This window comes from Linepithema humile, chromosome 3 (assembly GCF_040581485.1).
Source record: "Linepithema humile isolate Giens D197 chromosome 3, Lhum_UNIL_v1.0, whole genome shotgun sequence".
NCBI classification, from domain to species: Eukaryota; Metazoa; Arthropoda; class Insecta; order Hymenoptera; family Formicidae; genus Linepithema; species Linepithema humile.
Window position 1 is genome coordinate 17,804,062 of NC_090130.1, and position 22,234 is coordinate 17,826,295.

A 22,234-nucleotide genomic window follows, 5' to 3' on the forward strand; every position below is an offset into this window, starting at 1 on the left:
TAGTAGAATCCACTCAGAAAAAAGAAAGTCAACTTAATTTAAAACACATAGCAGAAAAATTCATGATTGAAAAATTTACATCTAAACACTCAAATGCAAAACAATGGCTGGAGACATTTGAGAAAGAATGTAGAAGGTTTGAAATCAATGAAGATAATACAAAAATCGAAATATTAAGACTATTCCTGGACAAGTCATGTTTAGATTGGCACTCAGCAACCCTCACATTATTGACAGTGGAAGCTGGATGGTCTGAATGGAAAGAAAGATTTTTAGAATCATTTGCAGACAAAGGATGGACTACAGGAATATATGCTATATATTATAGGTATAAAGAAGGTTCACACACATTGAGTGAATATGCTATGAGGAAAGAAAAGCTGCTACTAGATATGGACAAGGACATCAGTTCAAAAACCCTAGTATTGCTCATAGCAGCAGGATTACCTGAATTTGTTAGAAATAAGATAGACAAAGAAAATTGTAAGAACTCGACCGAATTATTGCATGAAATCAAAAAATGTGAAAATTTAGGGAATAAAAATAGTTTTACGAAAAAGAAAGAAGACAAATACGACAACAAGAAGAAATTTGAAGGAAAACAGCCATGCAAGAATTGTGAAAGCCTAAATAAAGGCATTAGATATCACCCTGAAGACTCATGTTGGTTTAAAAGGAAAGAAAGAAATGAAGGTAGAGTAATAGGCAGCAACTCAGTCATAGAAGTAAATCTAAACACAGAAGAAAAAAACGAATAATCACACCATTGATTAAAATAAAAATATTATTAGAAGATAAATTAGAGGTAAAAGGAACATATGATCCAGGTTCCCAAGTTTCCCTAATAAATCCAAAATTAATTAAAATAGAGAAAAAAACAGAAGATGTAAATAAAATATTTTTAAAAACAGTCAATGGTGTGACACATACAAAAGGTTTAGTAACTATAAAAATAAAAATCTTTGACATAGAAGAATACATTGATGTATTCATTACAGAGAGGGATGATTTTGAAGATTTCATCATAGGATTGGATATGATAAAAAAATTCAAATTAATTCAAGATGAAAATTTACAAATATCACAAAAAAAAATAATGATAGATACAAAAAAACAGAAGACTAAAATAGATAATAAAGATAATAAAACTAAACAGTGTTCAATAAACTTTAATGAACACATAGAACCAGATGAATTTCAGATAAAGCTAGAACATCTAGATAATATAAAGAAAATTAAGATAGAAAAACTAATAGAAAAATATAAAACTGTATTTGCGAAAGACAAATACGATATCGGCACAGTAAAGGATTATGAGGCAAGAATTGAATTAATAGTAGACAAATATTGCAGTAAAAGACCATACAGGTGTTCAATAGAAGATAAAAAGGAAATAGAAACACAAGTGGCAAAGCTATTAGAAAAGAATCTAATTGAAGAATCCTACAGTCCATTTGCGGCACCAGTGACACTTGCATATAAAAGAGATGAAGGAAAAAAAAATCGCCTGTGCATTGATTTCAGAGACCTAAACAAGAATATAGTACCACAAGCTCAACCATTTCCACTTATAGACGATCTAATAATTAAAACTAGAAACTGTAAATATTTCACAACACTAGATATAAACTCCGCCTTTTGGTCAATCCCACTCCGAATCAAAGACAAAAAAAAGACTGGTTTCGTAACGCAAGAAGGACACTATCAATGGACGTGTTTACCATTTGGTCTTAAAACGTCACCGGCAATATTCCAAAGAATCCAGAGCAACATATTAAGGAAACATAAATTAACAGAATTTACAATAAATTATATCGACGATATATTAATTTACTCAACAAATTTTGAAGAACACATCAGACATATAGAGCAGGTATTAGAAGCAATTATAAGAGAAGGATTTAGACTGAAATTCAAAAAATGTTCATTCGCTGCGAATTCAATAAAATACTTAGGACACATCATATAGAAGATAACACAGTAAGACCAATAAAAGATAATCTAATTTCAATCCAGAATTTTCCAACTCCGAAAACTCAAAAAAATATCAGACAATTTTTGGGAAAGATCAATTTTTACCATGAATACATACCAAATAGCTCAATAACGCTAAATCCATTACATAGATTATTAAAAAAAGATATAGAATTTATATGGTCAGAAGAATGTGAGAAATCTTTTACAAAAATAAAGAAATTATTATGTGATCAACCAGTTCTAGAAATATTCGATAAGGATTTGCCAATAAAAATTTACACAGATGCATCGCTAGAAGGAATTGGAGCAATACTAAAGCAAGTACAAATAGATGGACGAGAAAAACCAGTAGCATATTTCTCGAAGAAATTGAATGAGGCTCAAAAAAGAAAAAAAGCAATATATCTGGAGTGCCTGGCAATCAAAGAAGCAGTGAAATACTGGCAACATTGGTTAATTGGAAGAACGTTTGAAGTATACTCAGATCACAAACCGCTTGAAAACCTGAACATAAAGGCGAGAACGGACGAAGAATTAGGTGAATTAACGTATTACCTGTCACAATATAATTTCAAAATAAAATATATACCGGGTAAAGATAACGCTGAAGCGGACTGCTTAAGTCGAAATCCGGTACTAGAACCGACTGAAAACACTGAAGAGGCTCTAACAATAGTAAATATGACACAAATAGACGAAATAAGAACGGACCAAGAAAAGAACGAAATAATACGAAAAATGAAACCAAAACTAATAAAAAAGAATGGAATATTTTATAAGAAAGTAAAAAATAAAGAGAAAATAATCTTGTCAGAAGAATTGAGCATCAAATTGATGAAAGACATACACAGGGAATGGTGCCATACAGGCATTAGACAAACTATGAACAGGATATGTCCCTACTATACATCAAAGAATCTGACAGAAAATATTAAAAAAATGTGTAAGAATTGCGACATATGTATAAAAAATAAAACAAGAGGCCAAAGCAAATTTGGATTAATGTCTCACTTGGGACCAGCGACTGAACCATATGAAATAATGTCTATAGACACCATCGGAGGATTTGGAGGACGAAGATCAACAAAAAAATACCTCCACTTATTGGTCGACCATTACACGAGATACGCATTTATTCTAACCTCAAAGACACAAAACGCCACAGATTTCATCAAATTAGTCAAAAACGTGTTAGAAACAGATAAAATTGGGATGATTCTAACGGATCAATATCCGGGAATAAATTCAACAAAATTTAAAGAAATTCTAAAAAAAAAGAACGTTAAACTGATATTTACAGCAGTTAATGCGCCGTTCTCGAATGGTCTTAACGAGAGACTAAATCAGACTCTAGTTAATAAAATAAGATGTAAAATAAATGAAAAAGAAGGAAAAAAAGCTTGGACAACGGTTGCTAGAGAATGTGTAGATAAATATAACAAGATAGAACACTCAGTCACTGGTTTTGCACCAGAGTACTTATTAAATGGCATAGACACAAGTGTCATACCAGAAGAACTAAAAAGAAAGAGAAACAAAGATGATTGGACCAGGGATAGAAAATTAGCTTTGGAAAGGTCAATACAATCACATAATTATAATAAAAAACTGTATGACAAAAATAGAAAACATCAGGAGTACAATGCAAGAGACATGGTATATATAGAAAACGGAAACAAATTAAACAGGAAAAAACTAGACCATCTGAGAATTGGACCATTCGAAATAATAAAAAAAATATCAAACTCCCTATACCAAATCAGAACTAATAAGAAGAAATCAGAAACGAGTATATTCCATATATCAAAACTAATACCAACAGAAAAAGAAGACACAGAAGAAGAAGAAGAAGAATAAATAACATATCCAACATAAAAGCACCCCAACAAGTCGTACCCTGGGGGGGGAAGATGTAAAGAAAGTATACTTTCTTTAATGCGAATTGGCCGCGCTTCTCATGCTCCGCGCGTCTTCTGATTGATTACCGTTGGATGGAGCGATATGTACGATCACGAGGATGATTGTAAATAGACACGGACACACAGTTGGAGAGAGACAGATAGTCATTACGGAATAAAGCACACGTGCAATTTACGGATAATTAAAGTTAAGAGTAAATTAAGTAGTGTGAATAGAGAAGCGGTAATTGTAAACTTTAATTGTCGTTTCTTTGTTTACAGGTAAGATTGTAAATAGTGTAAATAACAATCGTTAAGTAGTGAATAAAATTCTCCTCTTTGTTTACAGAGAAACACACTTTGGTTGAAAATTTACCCCGTACAAATAGTTGTCTTATATATAATATATATTTTCCACGCGGTTTATTGTATTGCTCCAACTCCATTCGGCATTGAATTTGCGTGGATTATTGAGCTATAGACAAGTATGCGAAAATCGCTGAGACCAAAATAAACTTCCAGCCGACTCGTGCTGGCACTCAAAGCGCAAAGCGTGGAAAAATCAAGTTGCCTGTAAACGAGTCTCCCTCTCTCGAAAGCAAACGAGGTTTAATTCGCTGCTTAATGGGGTGATCGTTAGCTTGGCAAATGCTCTCTTGCGCTCTCTCTCTCTCTCTCTCTCTCTCTCTCTCTCTCTCTCTCTCTCTCTCTCTCTCTCTCTCTCTCTCTCTCTCTCTCTCTCTCTCTCTCTCTCTCTCTCTCTCTCTCTCTCTCTCTCTCTCTCTCTCTCTCTCTCTCTCTCTCTCTCTCTCTCTCTCTCTCTCTCTCTCTCTCTCTCTCTCTCTCTCTCTCTCTCTCTCTCTCTCTCTCTCTCTCTCTCTCTCTCTCCCTCTCTCTCTCTCTCTTTCTCTCCCCCCCTCCTCTCTCTCTCTCTCTCTTTCTCTCTCTCTCTCTCTCTCTCCCTCTCTTTCTCATCTCTTTTATTCAAGCACTTCGCCGTAGCTCTCCAATAACTTTCAACAAAGTGGATTTATAATAAATCGAATTCCATCTAATCTCCGCTTGTTTTTTTCTCCTTAATGTATGCATACGCGGTATATCGTTTTCTTTTTTTAATATTCGTATAATCGATTTCTTTTCAATCTGATCGTTATTCTGACGCTGGTAAGAACGGACAGTTGCGTGGTAAAGAAATAAAGTACACGTTTGAGAATAGAAGCGTGCAACAAGCGCACACGGAAAGATTGCAGCGGTAAAAGCGGACTATAAAAACCAAGAGATTTCTTGATCGTTAACGTAGAACAAATGCGCTTCTTCTTTATAAAGGGTGTTCCGGTGAGCCACTGTATGTTCTTTCAACTACAAATTCTTTGGCGAACTTGTAGTCAATTTAACCATTGCGGAAATGTCGATTTTTTATTTTGATATTCTGGCCACTAACGAAAACCTCTCCGAACGAACGGTTCTTTAACAAAACCTTTAATAAATCGCATTTTATTTGCTCTCGGCCCTTTTTATATTAAACGACATTTTGTTTATTTTTTTAATATCCGCACTCGATTTCCTTTCAATCCAGCCGCGTCCCGCTATTGTCAAGAGATGGAAAGAAAGAAACGTCGAGCAGAGCGGCACGATGGGAATAGAGATGAGAGCAGATGGGACAGAAAGCGTAAAGTAAAGGGACGTTAGTGGGTAGTTGAATAGCAAGGAAATAAAATGCACGTCGAAAAATGGAAGCGGACAACTGTTGCAGGCGGGCAGAAAGGATGTAATGGTGAATATAACACTGAGATATAAGAACCAAAGAGACGTACAAGAAATAACGCGATGATGCCCGATCCATCAACTTTTCTTTCGCAAGTTCTTTCTTTTCGTTTTGTTATACCTTTCCGCCTTTTGACATTGACGTCTATATTACGTTTCATAAGGAACAGTTGTGTAATTCGTGCAAGGATATATAAATACGCAATTATTAATAAAGGTTTATAACCGTTCGTGGTCATATTGAATTTTTTGCATCGATATCCATCGTTTCACCTTTTTCCTGCGTACCTAATTTTTAATAGGAAACGCTGCACCAAAGTGCTTTATGATATCGGTCAATTTTTTTATATAGGAGAACAATCGTTTTAAAAGCGTTGTCGATATCTCTGTATAGTACCGTTCTCCATCGCGCAGGAAATCATATTGAAGTTCGCACAAAGAACTTGAGTTCTTCTTACAAAGACAAGATTTCAAGAGTTTCAAGAGTCTCAAAAATTCATTCTCCAGCTTTTAATTTTTTTTAATTTTTTAATTTTTTTTTAATTTTTAATATTAATCAATGGCAAAATTGCGCCTTTTTTCTTCTTAATTATTACAAAGAAGAAACAAGTGGTCCAGGAAACAACGACTAAAAAATATTGATAAAGTAAGAAGACAGGTACGTATAATCTACCACATAAATGAATATCGCTTCCGCACATAGTCACTTGAGCGGAAATATCGAACTCGTTGCGGCAAATATGCTTCACGTGCGATTCGATGTTCCACCAGCAGAAAAAAATTTGTTTCTCCACGTAGCTCTATGCCGTTTATGTGCACACACATATTTCTCGCGCGATACATTGCACGATTGGTGAAACGATATATAAGTTTGACGTTTTATTGCTTTTGCGCCAGGTATCCTACCTACTAAGAGACACTCGAAGGATATAAACCGAAATAGGAAAACGTGGAAATATCTTTGACATTATTTTCTAGCCTGTGCCGAACGAAACAGTGATCACAATTTCGACGTTTTAAGGTCGCCGATATTATTTCTGTAATTATTTTTGGTAAACAATAATGCTCAAACGTTTCAGAATACAAAGAAAATATATTTACATTTTCTCTGACATATAAAAAAGTGGCATATTTTGAAGAAATTGAAATTTTTCAAACTGTTGGGAAAATTCAAACGTACACTGTTTAGCAAAAAATTTAACGCATTTTAAAACGCCTTTCCATCTCCAATAAATTCAAATACGATATTATGGAGATTTGTAGATTTAAGTGATACAAAGTGATTACTGATCTTCGAATTGAATTGATCAAATCAAACGTATTGCCTTGCAGTTTCTCTTAGATATTAGTTGCGTTTCTGAATTTCCCGATGCAACTTCGCCGCAACGCCACTTCATTACTGTGAATCTAATTTGATGCTGACCTGCTAGCAGTCAATTGCACAGTCCGCCCCGATTGATCCGGAGACTATGCATAGTCGAGTAGCCCGAATACACTTGCCCACTTGAGTTCATGTTAGTAATTACATCATCGCCGGCCACAGGACTTTAAAGGGCCAATTAAGCGGCGCCTTATTGATTCTCGAGTAAAGCTCGTCGACGAATCGCGGTTGCGGCGAGAAGCACCGAAGTGAAAAATTCCATTTGCCGAACATAGTTAGATCAAACACATTATCTGGCTTTACTCACAATCAGTTTTATTTAACGGAAGCTGTGCGCGTTAGTTATATCGGTCCCCACTCATAAATCCCGCTACCCCTCGACGATTCGACGATATTTATCTTATCTTAAACGCGCGAATTCGAGGAAGTTGTCGAACACCAGCTCGATAAGCTCGAGATGTTCTATCCCGGAGGATCCATAATACGGAACGACTCTTCGCTTTCAGACTAAAATTCTAAGTTACGTTTGTAATGGCCAGACAGATCCGATATCATTGCACGAAGGACATTGTTGCCGGTCCTTATTTCAAGGACACAGTCTCTGGTCTCTAGGCGGTAGTAAATTGGCAAGCGGGATCGATAGCAGCGCGGAATGGATGGCAAAAAAATAAATAATAAATATAATATTAAATAAAACTCTGCTTCCAATTATTCTGAAATAATACCCCAATAAATAATTTTTAAAAATGTCAGAATCAGTTTTACCTCAAAAAGAAAATAAAATACAATTAATTTTAATGAACAAAAAAATCCAATAAAAACTTTCATTAAAATTATAAATTAAAATATCTTTGATAATTCCTTTTTATTCAAACACATAAATATTTTTGGAATATGAATTTTAGGGTTAATATTTATGTATTTAAATAAAAAAAAATTATCAAAAATTTTTTCATTTATAATTTTAATGAAAGTTTTTATTGGATTTTTTTGTTCATGAAAATTAATTGTATTTTATTTTATTTTTTTTTTTAGGTAAAACTGATTCCGACATTTTTAAAAATTATTTATTGGGGTATTATTCCATAATAATTGGAAGCAGAGTTTTATTTAATATTATACAGGGTGTCTGGCAATAATCGCCCCACCGGTCATATACAGGTAGAGGAGGTCAAATCGAGTAGAAAAGTCCTTTACCATTTTTTAATTTTCATAATAAGTACTGAGTAATTAACGAAAAAAGATCGGCGAATCCGCGCGAGTAAAACGCGCGCGGTGAGGACATCCCACTGCTATGCGATCACTAGGCGCGCGATGAAGCGTTGGGAGGAGCGCTCTACAAATGACAATGGCAACATACGAGCGGCGCGTAACGCTAGATCCTTGTGTCCTAGTGATCGCGTAGCAGTGGGACGTCCTTCTCACCGCGCGCGCTTTACTCGCGCGGATTTGCCGATCTTTTTTCGTTAATTACTCAGTACTTATTATGAAAATTAAAAAATGGTAAAGGACTTTTCTACTCGATTTGACCTCCTCTACCTGTATATGACCGGTGGGGCGATTATTGCCAGACACCCTGTATATATTTTAATAGTTCGTTATAAAATTCATGAGGTTTGAACATTAAGTAATCGATGTTTTTATGAAAGAACAACCAACTTATAATTCGATAACGCTACTTCTAATGCGCTTGGTTGCATTAGCCGTAGCTGTAACGGCGCACTTGATGAGGAATAAAACACAGGTACCTACTAATGACGAATATAGATACAGATGCTAAATTAATTCGGAACACTTATTTAAAATTATATTCTTTTTTCATAAATATGTCAATTTATAACTATTAATTTGTTTTCCTTCTGCAATCATAACAAAGTAATTGATAGAATTTATTTTTTATGTTGATAATGTTACGTATTTTTTATAAATTTGATTTTTGTAACAAAAAATAGATTTCTTACGTAAAATAAAAAGTAACATTGCTTGTTCAACGGGCTCTAGAATTGATGCTTAACAAATTGTAAATGATTTCAAATTGATTTATGCGTATTTGCAATTTTATTTTTTCTTAAATCCTACTCTACACATATCAAGAAGCTCTCGACAATTATTCTTGGATTGAGTAGTTTTCCGGTAGACAGTAATGCTGGAGGCAGTAATAATTCTGGCCATCTTCGTAGTGACACCGTGTCCCATCTGGAAAGTATGGGTCGATATCTAAGTCGAGCATTTCCAGGCGTGCCACATATTCATATTGCTTTTTTGCAGCAGATACAATTTGTCGGCAATATACGGTACAGGCTATCCACGGTTTCGTCTTATCATGAATGACCTTCCATCTCGGCCCATTTTCTGGATCATAGTTGAAATATTTTCCGCCTCCCTTTTTCACCTTTAAATTGTATTCGGTGCATTTTATGGTAGCATATTCGGTAATTCTTTTGCGTTTTCCAGTGCAAAGTCTTGAGTCATTGCAAAGAACCACGTCGTAATATGGCCCATTACAACTAGCCGTTTTGTAAGTACCATGTATGCAAAAACGTCGTTTGATTACCACGCCTTTGGATTGCGTCAAGCAACTGCTTTTACAGGAGTCTTCTTTCCATTCACTCCAATTATTGTCTTCACAATACGGAAAAATGTATGGTGGTTCGATAACGGCCACGCATTCTCCGCCGCGACATTCTTTCTCGAGTGCACAACGTGTTCCTAAAAAAAATTTAGTTCAAAACTTTAGATTGAACTCCTTAATTACAAAAAAGACATACCATCCAACGCAGGTCCGGCAAAGAAATACTCATTTTTGCGAGGCGTTTCGCATTGTAAGACTTGACATATATCATGCAACGTGACTACGTTTGCATCTTTGTCGCGTAAAAATAATTCACATTGCTCTTTGGCGGTCCATTCTCTTCCTGGCAAATCGTGATAACGCGAATGGCCCAGTGCATATGGATTTTCGGTCTCTTCTCGTCTTGTATGATCGAGAAGACACGGTTTTCTTTTCCTGAGATTTTTTGTAATGTTACGACTACACTCGGACCATGTTACTTGTCCCCGCAAATATTGAAAATCTGTCATTATGTATCTGCTTTTCGCACACGTCGAATTGATGAAGTCATTATCGTGTTTCATTCCTAATCTTTTGAACAATTAAATTATTACTTTCGAAAATATGCCTTATCTGCAATATTTTTAAATACTTTGTAGTTACTAAGAAGTTTTACACCTTAAAAAACTATATCTCTTTAAAACTCTGAGTAGTTTTATCTTACAATTGAACAAATATGAAAATTCTTCTAATAAATATTATATACTTAATTTGTATAAAAAAGTATACATAAACTTACAGATGGCCGATTTCATGAGCAGCAGCACGAGACGTCGCAAAACCCGAGACTGCGTTAGGACCGGTAGAACTGATTTCTACTAAAGCGCACGATAAAATCTCGGTACACGAGTAATTGACGAAAGAACTTCCTACAACACTATAATGCTTTCGTTCCTTTTCTGACTCATATAGATTTATTCCGGTCAGGTAAAGGCCAATGTCCCACTGAAGCGAATCAATCCCGTCTTTAGGATACAAAAAATTCAAGTAATCGCAGAATGAATTGATCATCTTTGTATGGTTACCGTCGAAAGTAGACAAATTTGATAGCTGTTTATCCATTATTACCAACTTTACCAATGAAATATCAACAAGAACACCAAAACTTGAATGATGCAACAAAGCTTGAATTTGGTTCACGTATGCTAGTATCATATCGCGTAACTTATCCTCATCATTGTCCAGAATAGGCATGTACATATGATATGCTGCTTCGTCGAAAAAAACGGCAAGTTCTATGATCAATTTCTTTTGCGTATTATCAATGTTTTCCTTTTTAAAGTTCATCCTTTTTGCTTGATCCCTAAGACATGTTTTTCTTTCCCATAGTGTTTCCATTTCATTACGATTATACTCGGGCCATGTTATATTCCTTTCCAAATTGCTAGAACTTTGCTCTGGTATTAATCCTAAACTGTAAAACAGATAAATTATTAATTTTAAGTATATGCCTTACTTTGCATTGTTTAATTAAAATATTCTTAAATATCTTTTAGTTTATTAATAGTTTATATAACAAACAATTAAAGAATGAAATTTTTTTAAAATGATTGTTTACTTGTTGATTTTATTGTACAATTCTACAATTAAATAAATTCCATTATATAATGTTATTTATTTTCAATTTATACGTAAAACTAGTTCTTAAAAACTTACAGCTCTCCGATCATCTTAATAGCAGTGAGAGGGTATTCGACTTCAGATTTGTCACGGAATTCTGTTATCGCGCATGAGAGAAGCGGCTTACATACGCTATCGAAGTAAGTATATCCCGTAATCTGAAAATTCTTCTCATCTCTGTCATGCGTTTTAAATTTTACCATAACATTTTCATAAAGTTTTATTTCGGTTAAGTAAAGGGCAATATCCCAGTGATGCAGATTATTATCGTTCGGAAAATTTAGAGAATCCGCGTATGTGCAGAACGAAAAGAACAATTCGCCAGCATTGCCGTCAGAAATTGGCAAATTTGACGGCTGTTCTCTCAGCATAATTAAACGTATTAACGTAATATTCATAAAAACATCCAAACTCGGACGATTAAAGGCAGCCTGGATGCGATTCACGTACGCTAATATAATATTGTGTAACTTATCCTCATCATTGTCCAAAATAGACATGGACTTATTATATGCTGCTTCGTCGATAAAAACGGCAAGTTCTATGATTAAGTTCTGTCCCGCATTGTCATTATTGATGTTTTCCGGTTTGGAAATCATTGTTTTTGCTTGATCTCTAAGACACGTTTTTGTTTCCCAGAGTTTTTCAATTTTGTTACTATTCTTAGACCATGTTACGTACTTTTGCGAATCGCTAGAACTTTGCTCTTGTGTTAATCCTAAACTGTTGATCAGATAAATTATTAATTTTAAATATATGTTTCACTTTGCATTATTTGATTGAAATATTCGTATTTATCTTATGATTTAGTAATAGTTAACATGGCAAACAATTAAAGAATAAATTTTTTTAATAATGACTGTTTACTTGTTGATTTTATTGTGCAATTGTACAATTAAATAAATTTTATTATAAAATGTAATTTATTCTCTATACGTAAAACTAATATACAAAAACTTACAGATTTCCGATCTTATAAATAGCTTCAAGAGATGATGTGATTTCAGATGAATCACGGAATTCTACTATTGCGCAAGATAAAAGCGGATTGCATGCGCCATCTTGGTAGGTTCTTCCCTTAATATCATAATTCTTTTTGGTTCTGTAATACGGTTGCAATACGTGAATATATTCATAAAGATTTATTCCGGTTAAGTAAAGGCCAATGTCCCAGTGACGCGGATCATTATCGTCCGAAGGATTAAGAAAATTCACGTATGTGCAAAAAGAATTGAGCAATTCTTTAGCGTCGCCATCAGAAATTGGCAAATTTATCTGCTGTTCTTTCAGATATTTTAAACTTATTAACGTAATATTGAAAAAGGCATCCAAACTCGGACGACTGAAAGCATTTTGGATACGATTTACATAGTCTAATATCATATTGTGTAACTTATCCTTATCATTGTTCAAAATTGACATGGACGTATTATATGCTGCTTCGTCATAGAAAACGGCAAGTTCCACAGTTAAATTTTGTTGCGCATTGCGCACGTGACGTCGCTTTAGTTTAAACATGTCCCAGTGGTAAAGACTTGAATCAGCAAAATATTCCATTGATTTTTTAATAACATAAGGTTTGCCAAGTGAAAGATTAGATTGTCCTCTAAAATCGTAGATTAAACACATAGGCATGAAATCGTTCCGCAAAGGCTGTATCTCTAACGTGTTGTTCTCCACAAAAACAAATCCTTCCTGCTTTTAAAAAGATATATTTATTCTTTATGTGTCATTGTATATAAAACGAAAAATAATAAAGATCACAAGTAATCACATAAAAATTTAAAAACTGTTTGTTTTTCACGTGATATTACTGACCAATCCATGTTCATGACAAAAGTTAATAACCGCAGAGCTGATATGATCTTCATGATAATAAAAGCAATGACTTGATACGTTTAATTTAAACAATTTCTCTGTCACGCCTTTCGCATTATATTTCCATTCTTTGAACGCAGGCGATACAATTCGATCACTTCTACGCAGATTCAGTTGAATCAATCGTCCGAAAACTTTCAGTGTTATTGGTATCTGTAATTTGAATGACAATTAAAAAAGAAATTTGATAATTCTCGAATAACGAGCAACAAATAGAATTATACTGTAAAACGCACGTACCTTTATTGCGCCTGTCGGATTCGATGCCGGCAGTAATATTGTTTCAATATCATGCGTAATTTGCGCGTACATTTCATTTAGTAAAATTATTATCATATATTTCAATAAAAAAAACATTTTATTTTCTTAAGTTCTCGTTCAATTTCAAACTATTAAACTATTAATCAAATAATTTATATACTCGCACTAGCACTGTCGCGTTCGTTATACCTGATATGATCACGAATGAAACCCGAACTGGCGTATGAGGAATATCTTTCGTGTAGTGTGACACCTATTGTATATTCTCTCTTTGCTACATGTATATGTATAAATATTTATGTTTTTAAATCCAAACGTTTAAATCTAGTATTTACGATGACGGTATAAAATGTAGGTTTATAAAATGTAATTTATCACTAATATGTATAATATGTAACATTGATCGGAAACGTAAAAGTTTAATTTTTAATAATTTGATTTCAAAATGTTGATAATTATTGTTGGTATATAAAATTGTCGTTTATGCGTATTCGTAATATCTTGTAAGTTACGTTAAAATTCAGGATCAATAGAAATCAAAGAAAAGAAACAATTAAATAAATATATACATATTGCAACAGACATTGTTAAGAATTAATATTTTTATACAATTATTCTGTCGAATAAAATTTGTTGGTAAAAAATATTAAAAGTTAAAAATATATATTGAGTAGTAATATTCAGTTAATAAATATATCGAAATCAATTATTTGTAACATTATTCTAACGTGATGTAAATTTAACAATGTGACACGCTCATAAGTGCAATAAGGGATTCTTTATTGGCAATGAATAATTTGAGAAATATCCAATCATGTGATACATTGTACAATACAATTATAAATATATATACAAGTATAACTATAGAGAAAGCAACACTTTGTTTAAGTAATATACATATATATTTAAGTAGTATATTCTAAATTTCACGAGATTTAAAGTTTACGTAGTCGATCTTCTTATGGAAGAAGAATCTACTAATTAATTCGATAGCAACATGTAATGCATTGGCTGTAGCTGTAACGGCGCGTCCGACGAAGAAGGAAAGCAGGTACCAATGACGAAAATCGATTCAGATGCTTAATTAATTCTGAGCATTGATTTATCATTATATTTTTTTCAAATCCCTGTCAACTAACAAATATTTATTTTTTTCTTTATGCAATTACTAACTATTAAGTTATTTGGATTTTAGATGGAATTTTTCATGTCGATAATTCGACATATTTCTTCTCGTATAAATTTACTATATGCTAACAAAAAATGGATTTATTGCTTAAAATAGAAAGTAACGACGATAATTTAATGGATCCTAGATTTTATACTGAACAAATACTAAACATTTCTAAATTGAATTACTTTTGTTTTGCAATTTTATTTTTTCTTAGATCCTTGCCCACACATGTCGAGAAGCTTTCGGTAATTATTCTTCGATTGAATTGTTTTCCGGCAGACAATAATGCTGGCGGCAATAATAATTTTGCCCATCTTTCTCGTGACACCACGTTCCATCTGGAAAGTATGGTTCAATTTTTAAGTCGAGCATTTCCTGGCGTGGTGCATAGGAAAAAAACAGACTGTAATTAGCAGATATTTCTTCTTCACGTAGGCAGTGTATGGTACAGGCTCTCCATGGTTCCTCGACGACATGGAAGGCCTGCTTTCCTGGCTCATTTAACGGTTCGTACTTGAAATATTCTTTGCCCTGTCTTTTTATTTTTAGGCTAAGTTCAGTACATTTTAGAGCAGTATATTCGGCAATCGTAAAGCGTTCTTCAGTGCAAAGGCTGGAGTCATTACACAGAACCACGTCGTAATATGGCCCATCACAACTAGCCGTTTTGAAAATACCATGTTAGCAAAAACGTCGTTTGATTACCACGCCTTTAGATTTCGTCAAGCAATTGCTTTTACAAGAGTCTTCTTTCCATTCACTCCAATTATCGTCTTCACAATACGAAAAAATGTATGGTGGTGTGATAACGGCCATGCATTCTCCGCCGCGACATTCCTTTCCGAGTGCACAATTAGTTCCTGAAAAAAATTTAGTTCAAAATTTTAATTAAAGTTTCTAATTACAAAAAAGACATACCATCCAACGCAGGTCCCGCGAAGAAATTCCTATTTCTGTTAGGCGTTTCGCATTGTAAGACTTGACATACATCATGCAACGTGACTACGTTTGCATCTTTGTCGCATAAAAATAATTCACATTGTGCTTTGGCAGTCCATTCCCTTCCAGGTAAATCGTGATAACGTGAATGGCCCAGTACATATGGATCATCGGTCTCTTCTCGTCTCGTGTGATCAAAAAGACACGGTTTTTCTTTCCACAGATTTTTCGTAATGTTACGACTACATGCGGACCATGTTACTTGTCCCCGTAGATATTGCCAATCTGACATTATGTATTTGCCATTCGGACACGTCGAATCGATAGAGCCATTATCGTGTTCCATTCCTAATCTTTTGAACAATTAAATTATTACGTTTGAAAATATGCCTTATCTGCAATATTTTTAATACTTTGTTGTTACTCAAAAGTTTTACACTTTAAAAAACTAAATCTCTTAAAAACTCTGAGCAGTTTTATCTTTCAATTGCACAAATATAAAAATTCTTCTAATAAATATCATATACCTAATTGTATAAAAAAAGTATACATACACTTACAGATGACCGATCTCATGAGCAGCAATACGAGACGTCGCAAAACCTGAGACTGCGTAAGGACCGGTAGAACCGATTTCTACTAAGGCGCACGATGAATTCTGTGTACACGAGGAATTAAAGAAAGAACTTCCTACAACACCATAATGCTTTTGTTCCTTTTCTGACTCATATAGATTTATTCCGGTCAGGTAAAGGCCAATGTCCCACTGAAGCGAATCAATCCCGTATTCAGAATACAAAAAATTCACGTAATCGCAAAATGAATTGATCATCTTTTTATGGTCACCGTCAAAAGCAGACAAATTTGACAGCTGTTTATCCATTATTACCAACTTTACCAATGAAATATCAACAGGAGCACCGAAACTTGAATGATGCAACAAGGCTTGAATTTGGTTCACGTATGCTAATATCATATTGCGTAACTTATCCTCATCATTGTCCAGAATAGGCATGTACATATGATATGCTGCTTCGTCGAAAAAAACGGCCAGTTCTATAGTTAAATTTTGTCGAGCATTGCGTACGTGACGTCGCTTCAGTTTAAACATGTCCCGGTGGTAAAGTTTTGAATCAGCAAAATATTGCAGTGATCTTTTGATAACATAAGGTTTGCCAAATGAAAGATTTGATTGTCCTCTAAAATCGTCGATTAAGCACATAGGCGTAAACTCGTTCCGCAAGGGCCGAATCTCTATTGTGTTGTTTTCCATAAAAACAAGTCCTTCCTAATTTTAAGAAGATATATTTTTTTTACATGTTATATTTGTATTTAAAACGAAAAGTAATGCAGTATACAAGTAAAAACATAAAAATTTTAAAACAGTTTGTTTTTTTTGTAATATTACTGACCAATCTATGTTCATGACAAAAGTCGATGGCCGCAGAGCTGATATGATCTTCATGATAATAATAGCAATGACTTGATACGTTTAATTCCAACAATTTTTCTGTAACGTTTTTAACATTATATTTCCATCCTTCGAACGCAGGTGGTACAACTCTATCACTTCCATGCAGATTCAGTTGAATCAATCGTCCAAAAACTTTTAGTGTTATAGATATCTGTAAAATAGATAACAATTAAGAAAAAAATTTTAAAATTTTTAAATAACGACGATCGAGTAATAAATGGAATAATAACTGCAAAACGTACGTACCTCCTTTACTCCTGTCGGACTTAATGTTGGCAGTAATATTGTTTCCATATCTCGCGTGAGATGTGCGTAAGTTTTATTTAATAAGACTATTATCACAAATTTCGATATAAAGAACATGTTATTTTATAAGTTTTTCAGTTTCAAGCAATTAATTAAATAATTTACACACACGCATTTGCACTGTCGAGTTCGTTATATCTGATATGATCGCGTATGAAACACGAACTGGCGTATGAGGAATATCCTTTGTGTCATGTGACATTTATAACACATTCTCTCTTTGCTACATGTATATGTATAAATATTTATGTTTTAAAATCCATATTTATGTTTTAAAAGTTTAGATGTAGTATTTACGATAACGGTATAAGATCTAGGTTTATAAAATGTAATTTATCACTAATATGTATAATATGTAACATTAATCGGAAACGTAAAAGTTTAATTTTCAATAATTTAATTTCAAAATGTGGATAATTATTGTTGGTATATAAAATTGCCGTTTATGCATATTCGTAATGTCTTGTAAGTTACGTTAAAATTTGGGATTAATGGAAATTAAACGAAGAAAAGAAACAATTAAATAAAATTATATATATTGCGATAAAGATTATTAAAAATGAATATTTTTATACATTTATTCTGTCTAATAAAATTTGTTGGTAAAAAATATTAAGAGTTAAAAAATATTTATTGAGTAGTAATATTGAGTTTCCAAATATATCGAAATCAATCACTTGTAACATCATTCTAACGTAATGCAAATCAGGCGATGTGACACACTCATAAGTGCAATAAAAGCAATAATTTTTATTTGCAATAAATTATTTGAGAAATATCCAATCATGTGATACGTAATTCAATACAATATCTATAAATATAGAGAAACCAATATTTTGTATAAGTAATATATATATATATATTTTAATAGTTTGTTATAAAATTCATGAGGTTTGAACATTAAGTAATCGATATTCTTATGACAGAGGAACTTACTTATTACTTCGGTAGCACAATTTCTAATGCGCTTGGTTGCATTAACCGTAGCTGTAACGGCGCACTTGATGAGGAATAAAACACAGGTACTAATGACGAATATAGATACAGATGCTGAATTAATTCGGAACACTTATTTAAAATTATATTCTTTTTTATAAATATGTCAATTTATAACTATTAATTTGTTTTCCTTCTGCCATCATAATAATGTAATTGATAGAATTTATGTTTTATGTCGATAATGATACGTATTTTTTTATAAATTTGTGTTTTATAATAAAAAATAAATTTATTACGTAAAATAAAACGTAACATCGCTTGTTCAACGGGCTCTAGGATTGACGCTTAACAAATTGTAAATGATTTCAAATTGATTTATGCGTGTTTGCAATTTCATTTTTTCTTAAATCTTATGCCACACATATCAAGAAGCTCTCGACAATTATTCTTAGATTGAGTAGTTTTCCGGCGGGCAATAATGCTGACGACAGTAATAATTCTGGTCATCCTTGTATCTTTCTCATTACAGTTAACCTCCGAAATTACTCCCTCTATCTTGATGAGATACAATTATTTCTTACAACTACCCTTTGTTGTTTTCTACAGAATGCCGAGTGTATTCGTGTGATACCAAAAACTATATAGTCTTTGTTCTTATGTAAGTCGGGACGCATCGGGAATGTACATCGATTACATCGCGTATTTTGAAAGGTTTATTTCGATCGAATTTAATTGCGCGAGTAGCAGTGTTCACGTAAAACGATATTTTGTATTTTGTAACATTTATTTATTTTACGTGAGTATTTATCTTTAATTTTTACTCGTATATTTATTTATTTGTACTACAATATGGAATTGAAAAGCGCTCAAAAAGCTTTAAAACACAGAATTTTTATCAAGTAAAATTAATTTTTATATTAGATCACGCTGACAAATCTACAAACAAAATTTAAAAAATACGACACGAAATACGATAGAAGGCGAAAAATAAAATAGTAAATTATTTAACAAAATTAAAATTCTGAATGCAAAAAGAATATCTTGTAATGTGCAAAATATTATATATCATATTAGGAATTTCTTTCACTCACGGCAAGGGAAGGTTTGGTGGGGTTGTTTACATACGCTCTGTAGCCTATGTGCTCTATGTCCTCTCTCCCTCACTTCCACGCTTTCTCTCTCTCGCACGCGTATCGGCATGCACATTCCTTTCCCCTACTCCTAAATCACACTTGAATCCTTCGACACGACCAGTGATGCCAATTCGAGCTCGCTGGTACCATGGGTACCGTAGAAGAGGGGATACCCACACAAGCGAAATCGCTGACGTCACATGTCCGTGTTGCTCGGCGAGCACACGGTGAGTATCCCCTCCACTACGGTACCCATGGTACCAGCGAGCTCGAATTGGCATCACTGGACACGACCTTATACGAATAAATCCTTGCCTATGAATTGTTACTATTCGCACGGCGGGACTTGAGCGAGGCAGACCGTTCGCGTATCGGCGCGTTATTCCCCCTCCCCCTCAACTACCACCAATTCTTATTACTTTTCACAGTCTTTCACCTTCCTCCCCCTTTCTACCATTACCTGTTGCGTACATGGCAGCGTGTCGAACGCGTATTCCATGCAATGAGCGATATTCAAGTTTAAATTTCATTCTAATATGACAAAATACGCGTCGGGAGTGTCGGCTAAAATATCGTATGATTATTGTAACATTGTTCCGCTGTAATTTCGCAGTAATATAAAACGCGGAGTGCCGTTTAAAGTGACGTGCGCTTTTCATATTCGCGTCGCGATCGCGTGTAAATACTTTATAGACCACTGAGAGGAGGAGGAGTTATAGACTTTTACCGAGAGTTATAGCGAATCTATAGATGAACGCATTTTTACTGTATGACAAATATTGGGACACAATTTTTTTTGACTTTAGGCTTGGCTCGGGGGAGGGAAAGGTCGGTTTCAATCATAAAATCTCCACTACGGCAGGGCAATCTTCGGTTCTACGTGCAGCGCGCTAGTTGTACAGATAGCCGGACTGTCGAAGGTAGTCGAGGACGGCTACCGGAGTTAGTCAAACGCTACCGATTGCTTTTCAGATGTCTTGTATCTAGTCGGTTGATTGGATGACTAATCACCTCATCTTCTTCGAGCTTATCTTTGCCTTCTGTTTTGAGAGAATCGTGCCCCAATTGGTAAATGTGGTCGTCTGAAACGCGGACGGAATTCGCGCGTAACGTCACAGCTTGAACATTTCGATTCGATTCGCCTGTGATGTCGAGAGTGCCGTTTTAAGTATCGCGTGATTTTCGTATTCAGGTACGCATGCGAGCAATGCATGCGCCGCGAACGCGTGAGATTCAATGTGAGTGCTTCGATGGACCACTGAGAGGAGGAGGAGGCTCAGGAGGAGCATCGGGCGCCGGCGGAGCAACTTTACGGTAAGCAATAATTCATTTATTTGTTGAAAATATTGTACACATTAAAATATTTGAAAGACAAAATATTTACATTAGTTAATTTTTATCATTATTAGAATTTATTCGCATATTTTTTTACTTTTTATTTAAATAATTAAACTTTTTTAATAATTCTTTTATTACATATTTGCTTAGAAAACGAATTAAAAGTTCAATGTACTCAATATTTTTTATGATTTTACAAATATTTTATATTGTGAACGCTGCTATAATTTTGATTTATTTCGTGTTTTACAGATCAACTATGCAGATCAACAGAACGACAACTCCGCTGCTGCGCATCGATCGGTGAGTTAATTTAATTTGTCTTCTATTATTAAGATAATGGATCGAATAATAGTGTGAAGATATATAGACGCGAGACACTTTGCAGGTCGTATAATTTTTATTGTCTTATAGTAATTATATCAAAATTTTATTCTCTCGTATTTTTTAAAAGTATTTGGAGTTGTGCGTGCATTTGTTTTTAAAAGAACAAAGTACTTATTTTTTTAGTTAATTTATATTAAATTTAATTATGTGTTACCAATATTATTATATATATCTAGAAAAGATACATGTTATATTAGATTATAATTATAAAAATTATTAAAAAATATGTAACCTGCAAAATGCGTTGTACATTAAAAAGAAACAAAGTGTTTCTAATTTTGATTTTGATTAAGCCCGAAGTTGAAACAACTTTCATCAGCCTAATAACCCTTTGAATCTATATATATTAAATATTAATCATATAATATTAAAAATATAATCATACACCAGAATACTTTGAATAAAATTATGAAAAGTACACTATTTCTTCGATTCATTATCTTAAAATGGATAAGCTAGGACTTAGATGCGTTAATGAATATTTAATCCTGGAATATTTCCTAAATGTATTTCATGATTGACAGATCAGAACATAATATATTGAATTATTCAGAGAGTTTGTAGAATTTTTTTATGACAGAATTGAAAACAATTTTTATATGTTCATATATCTTTATTTAATAATGTATGCACAAGTTGTTTAAGATGGCCAAAAGTTGAATATAATGGTGCATATATTACAGACAAAGATGACTCTAAACATATAAAAATTGTTTTCAATTTTTTTATAAAAATTATATCAAATTTTCTAAATAACCCAATATATTTTTATTCTGAATAATGTACTTATGTTTGTTTATATATTTATTTATATTTTTTTTATATGAGAAAAAATAGAAAAAAAAAATATTTAAAAAAAAGATTATACATAAAATTAAAGAAAAAAACTTGTTAAACATGGAAAAAAAGTATTTGATGCCGCAGTAAATTTTATATAAGCTATCGTAGCAAAATTTCTTACAGTTAATTATTATTTGAACAGCAAAGAGATTTGTTATAGATAATAATTTTATTTACCGAAATTAGTTTTGTTAAATCTGCAAATTATATTGCTAATATATGTATAATAAAAAATTTATTTTTATCTTATTGTCAAAATTTGTATTAGTGACGACAATTTCATTGCAACAGTAAAATAAATTTTTTTAAAATAA

The 22,234-nt window shown here is 33.2% G+C and overlaps 2 protein-coding genes and 1 long non-coding RNA gene across 3 annotated transcripts in view; 1 reads left to right on the forward strand and 2 right to left on the reverse strand.

Annotated features, from left to right (window-relative positions):
- Positions 1 to 8,253: 8,253 nt before the first annotated feature.
- LOC136998796 (uncharacterized) lies at positions 8,254 to 13,705 on the reverse strand. The gene is made up of 7 exons (XM_067351994.1): positions 13,370 to 13,705; positions 13,070 to 13,282; positions 12,213 to 12,946; positions 11,288 to 11,974; positions 10,371 to 11,045; positions 9,789 to 10,162; positions 8,254 to 9,729 (listed from the first exon to the last, which is right to left on the reverse strand). Exons 1-7 carry the CDS (start codon positions 13,484 to 13,486, stop codon positions 9,128 to 9,130), a joined length of 3,402 nt encoding a protein of 1,133 aa, XP_067208095.1. The 5' UTR covers positions 13,487 to 13,705; the 3' UTR covers positions 8,254 to 9,127.
- An 829-nt stretch (positions 13,706 to 14,534) lies between these two features.
- Positions 14,535 to 17,623, reverse strand: LOC105670542 (A disintegrin and metalloproteinase with thrombospondin motifs 19-like). Its single transcript, XM_012364099.2, has 5 exons — positions 17,224 to 17,623; positions 16,916 to 17,128; positions 16,064 to 16,791; positions 15,483 to 15,856; positions 14,535 to 15,424 (listed from the first exon to the last, which is right to left on the reverse strand). The coding sequence occupies exons 1-5, from the start codon at positions 17,338 to 17,340 to the stop codon at positions 15,246 to 15,248; spliced, it is 1,611 nt and encodes a 536-aa protein (XP_012219522.2). The 5' UTR covers positions 17,341 to 17,623; the 3' UTR covers positions 14,535 to 15,245.
- A 794-nt stretch (positions 17,624 to 18,417) lies between these two features.
- The window catches only part of LOC136998798 (uncharacterized), a 62,722-nt gene continuing 58,905 nt past the window's right edge, over positions 18,418 to 22,234 (forward strand). Inside the window, exon 1 of the long non-coding RNA XR_010889335.1 lies at positions 18,418 to 20,669. This is a non-coding gene — a long non-coding RNA (uncharacterized lncRNA). The remainder of the gene's footprint in view (positions 20,670 to 22,234) is intronic.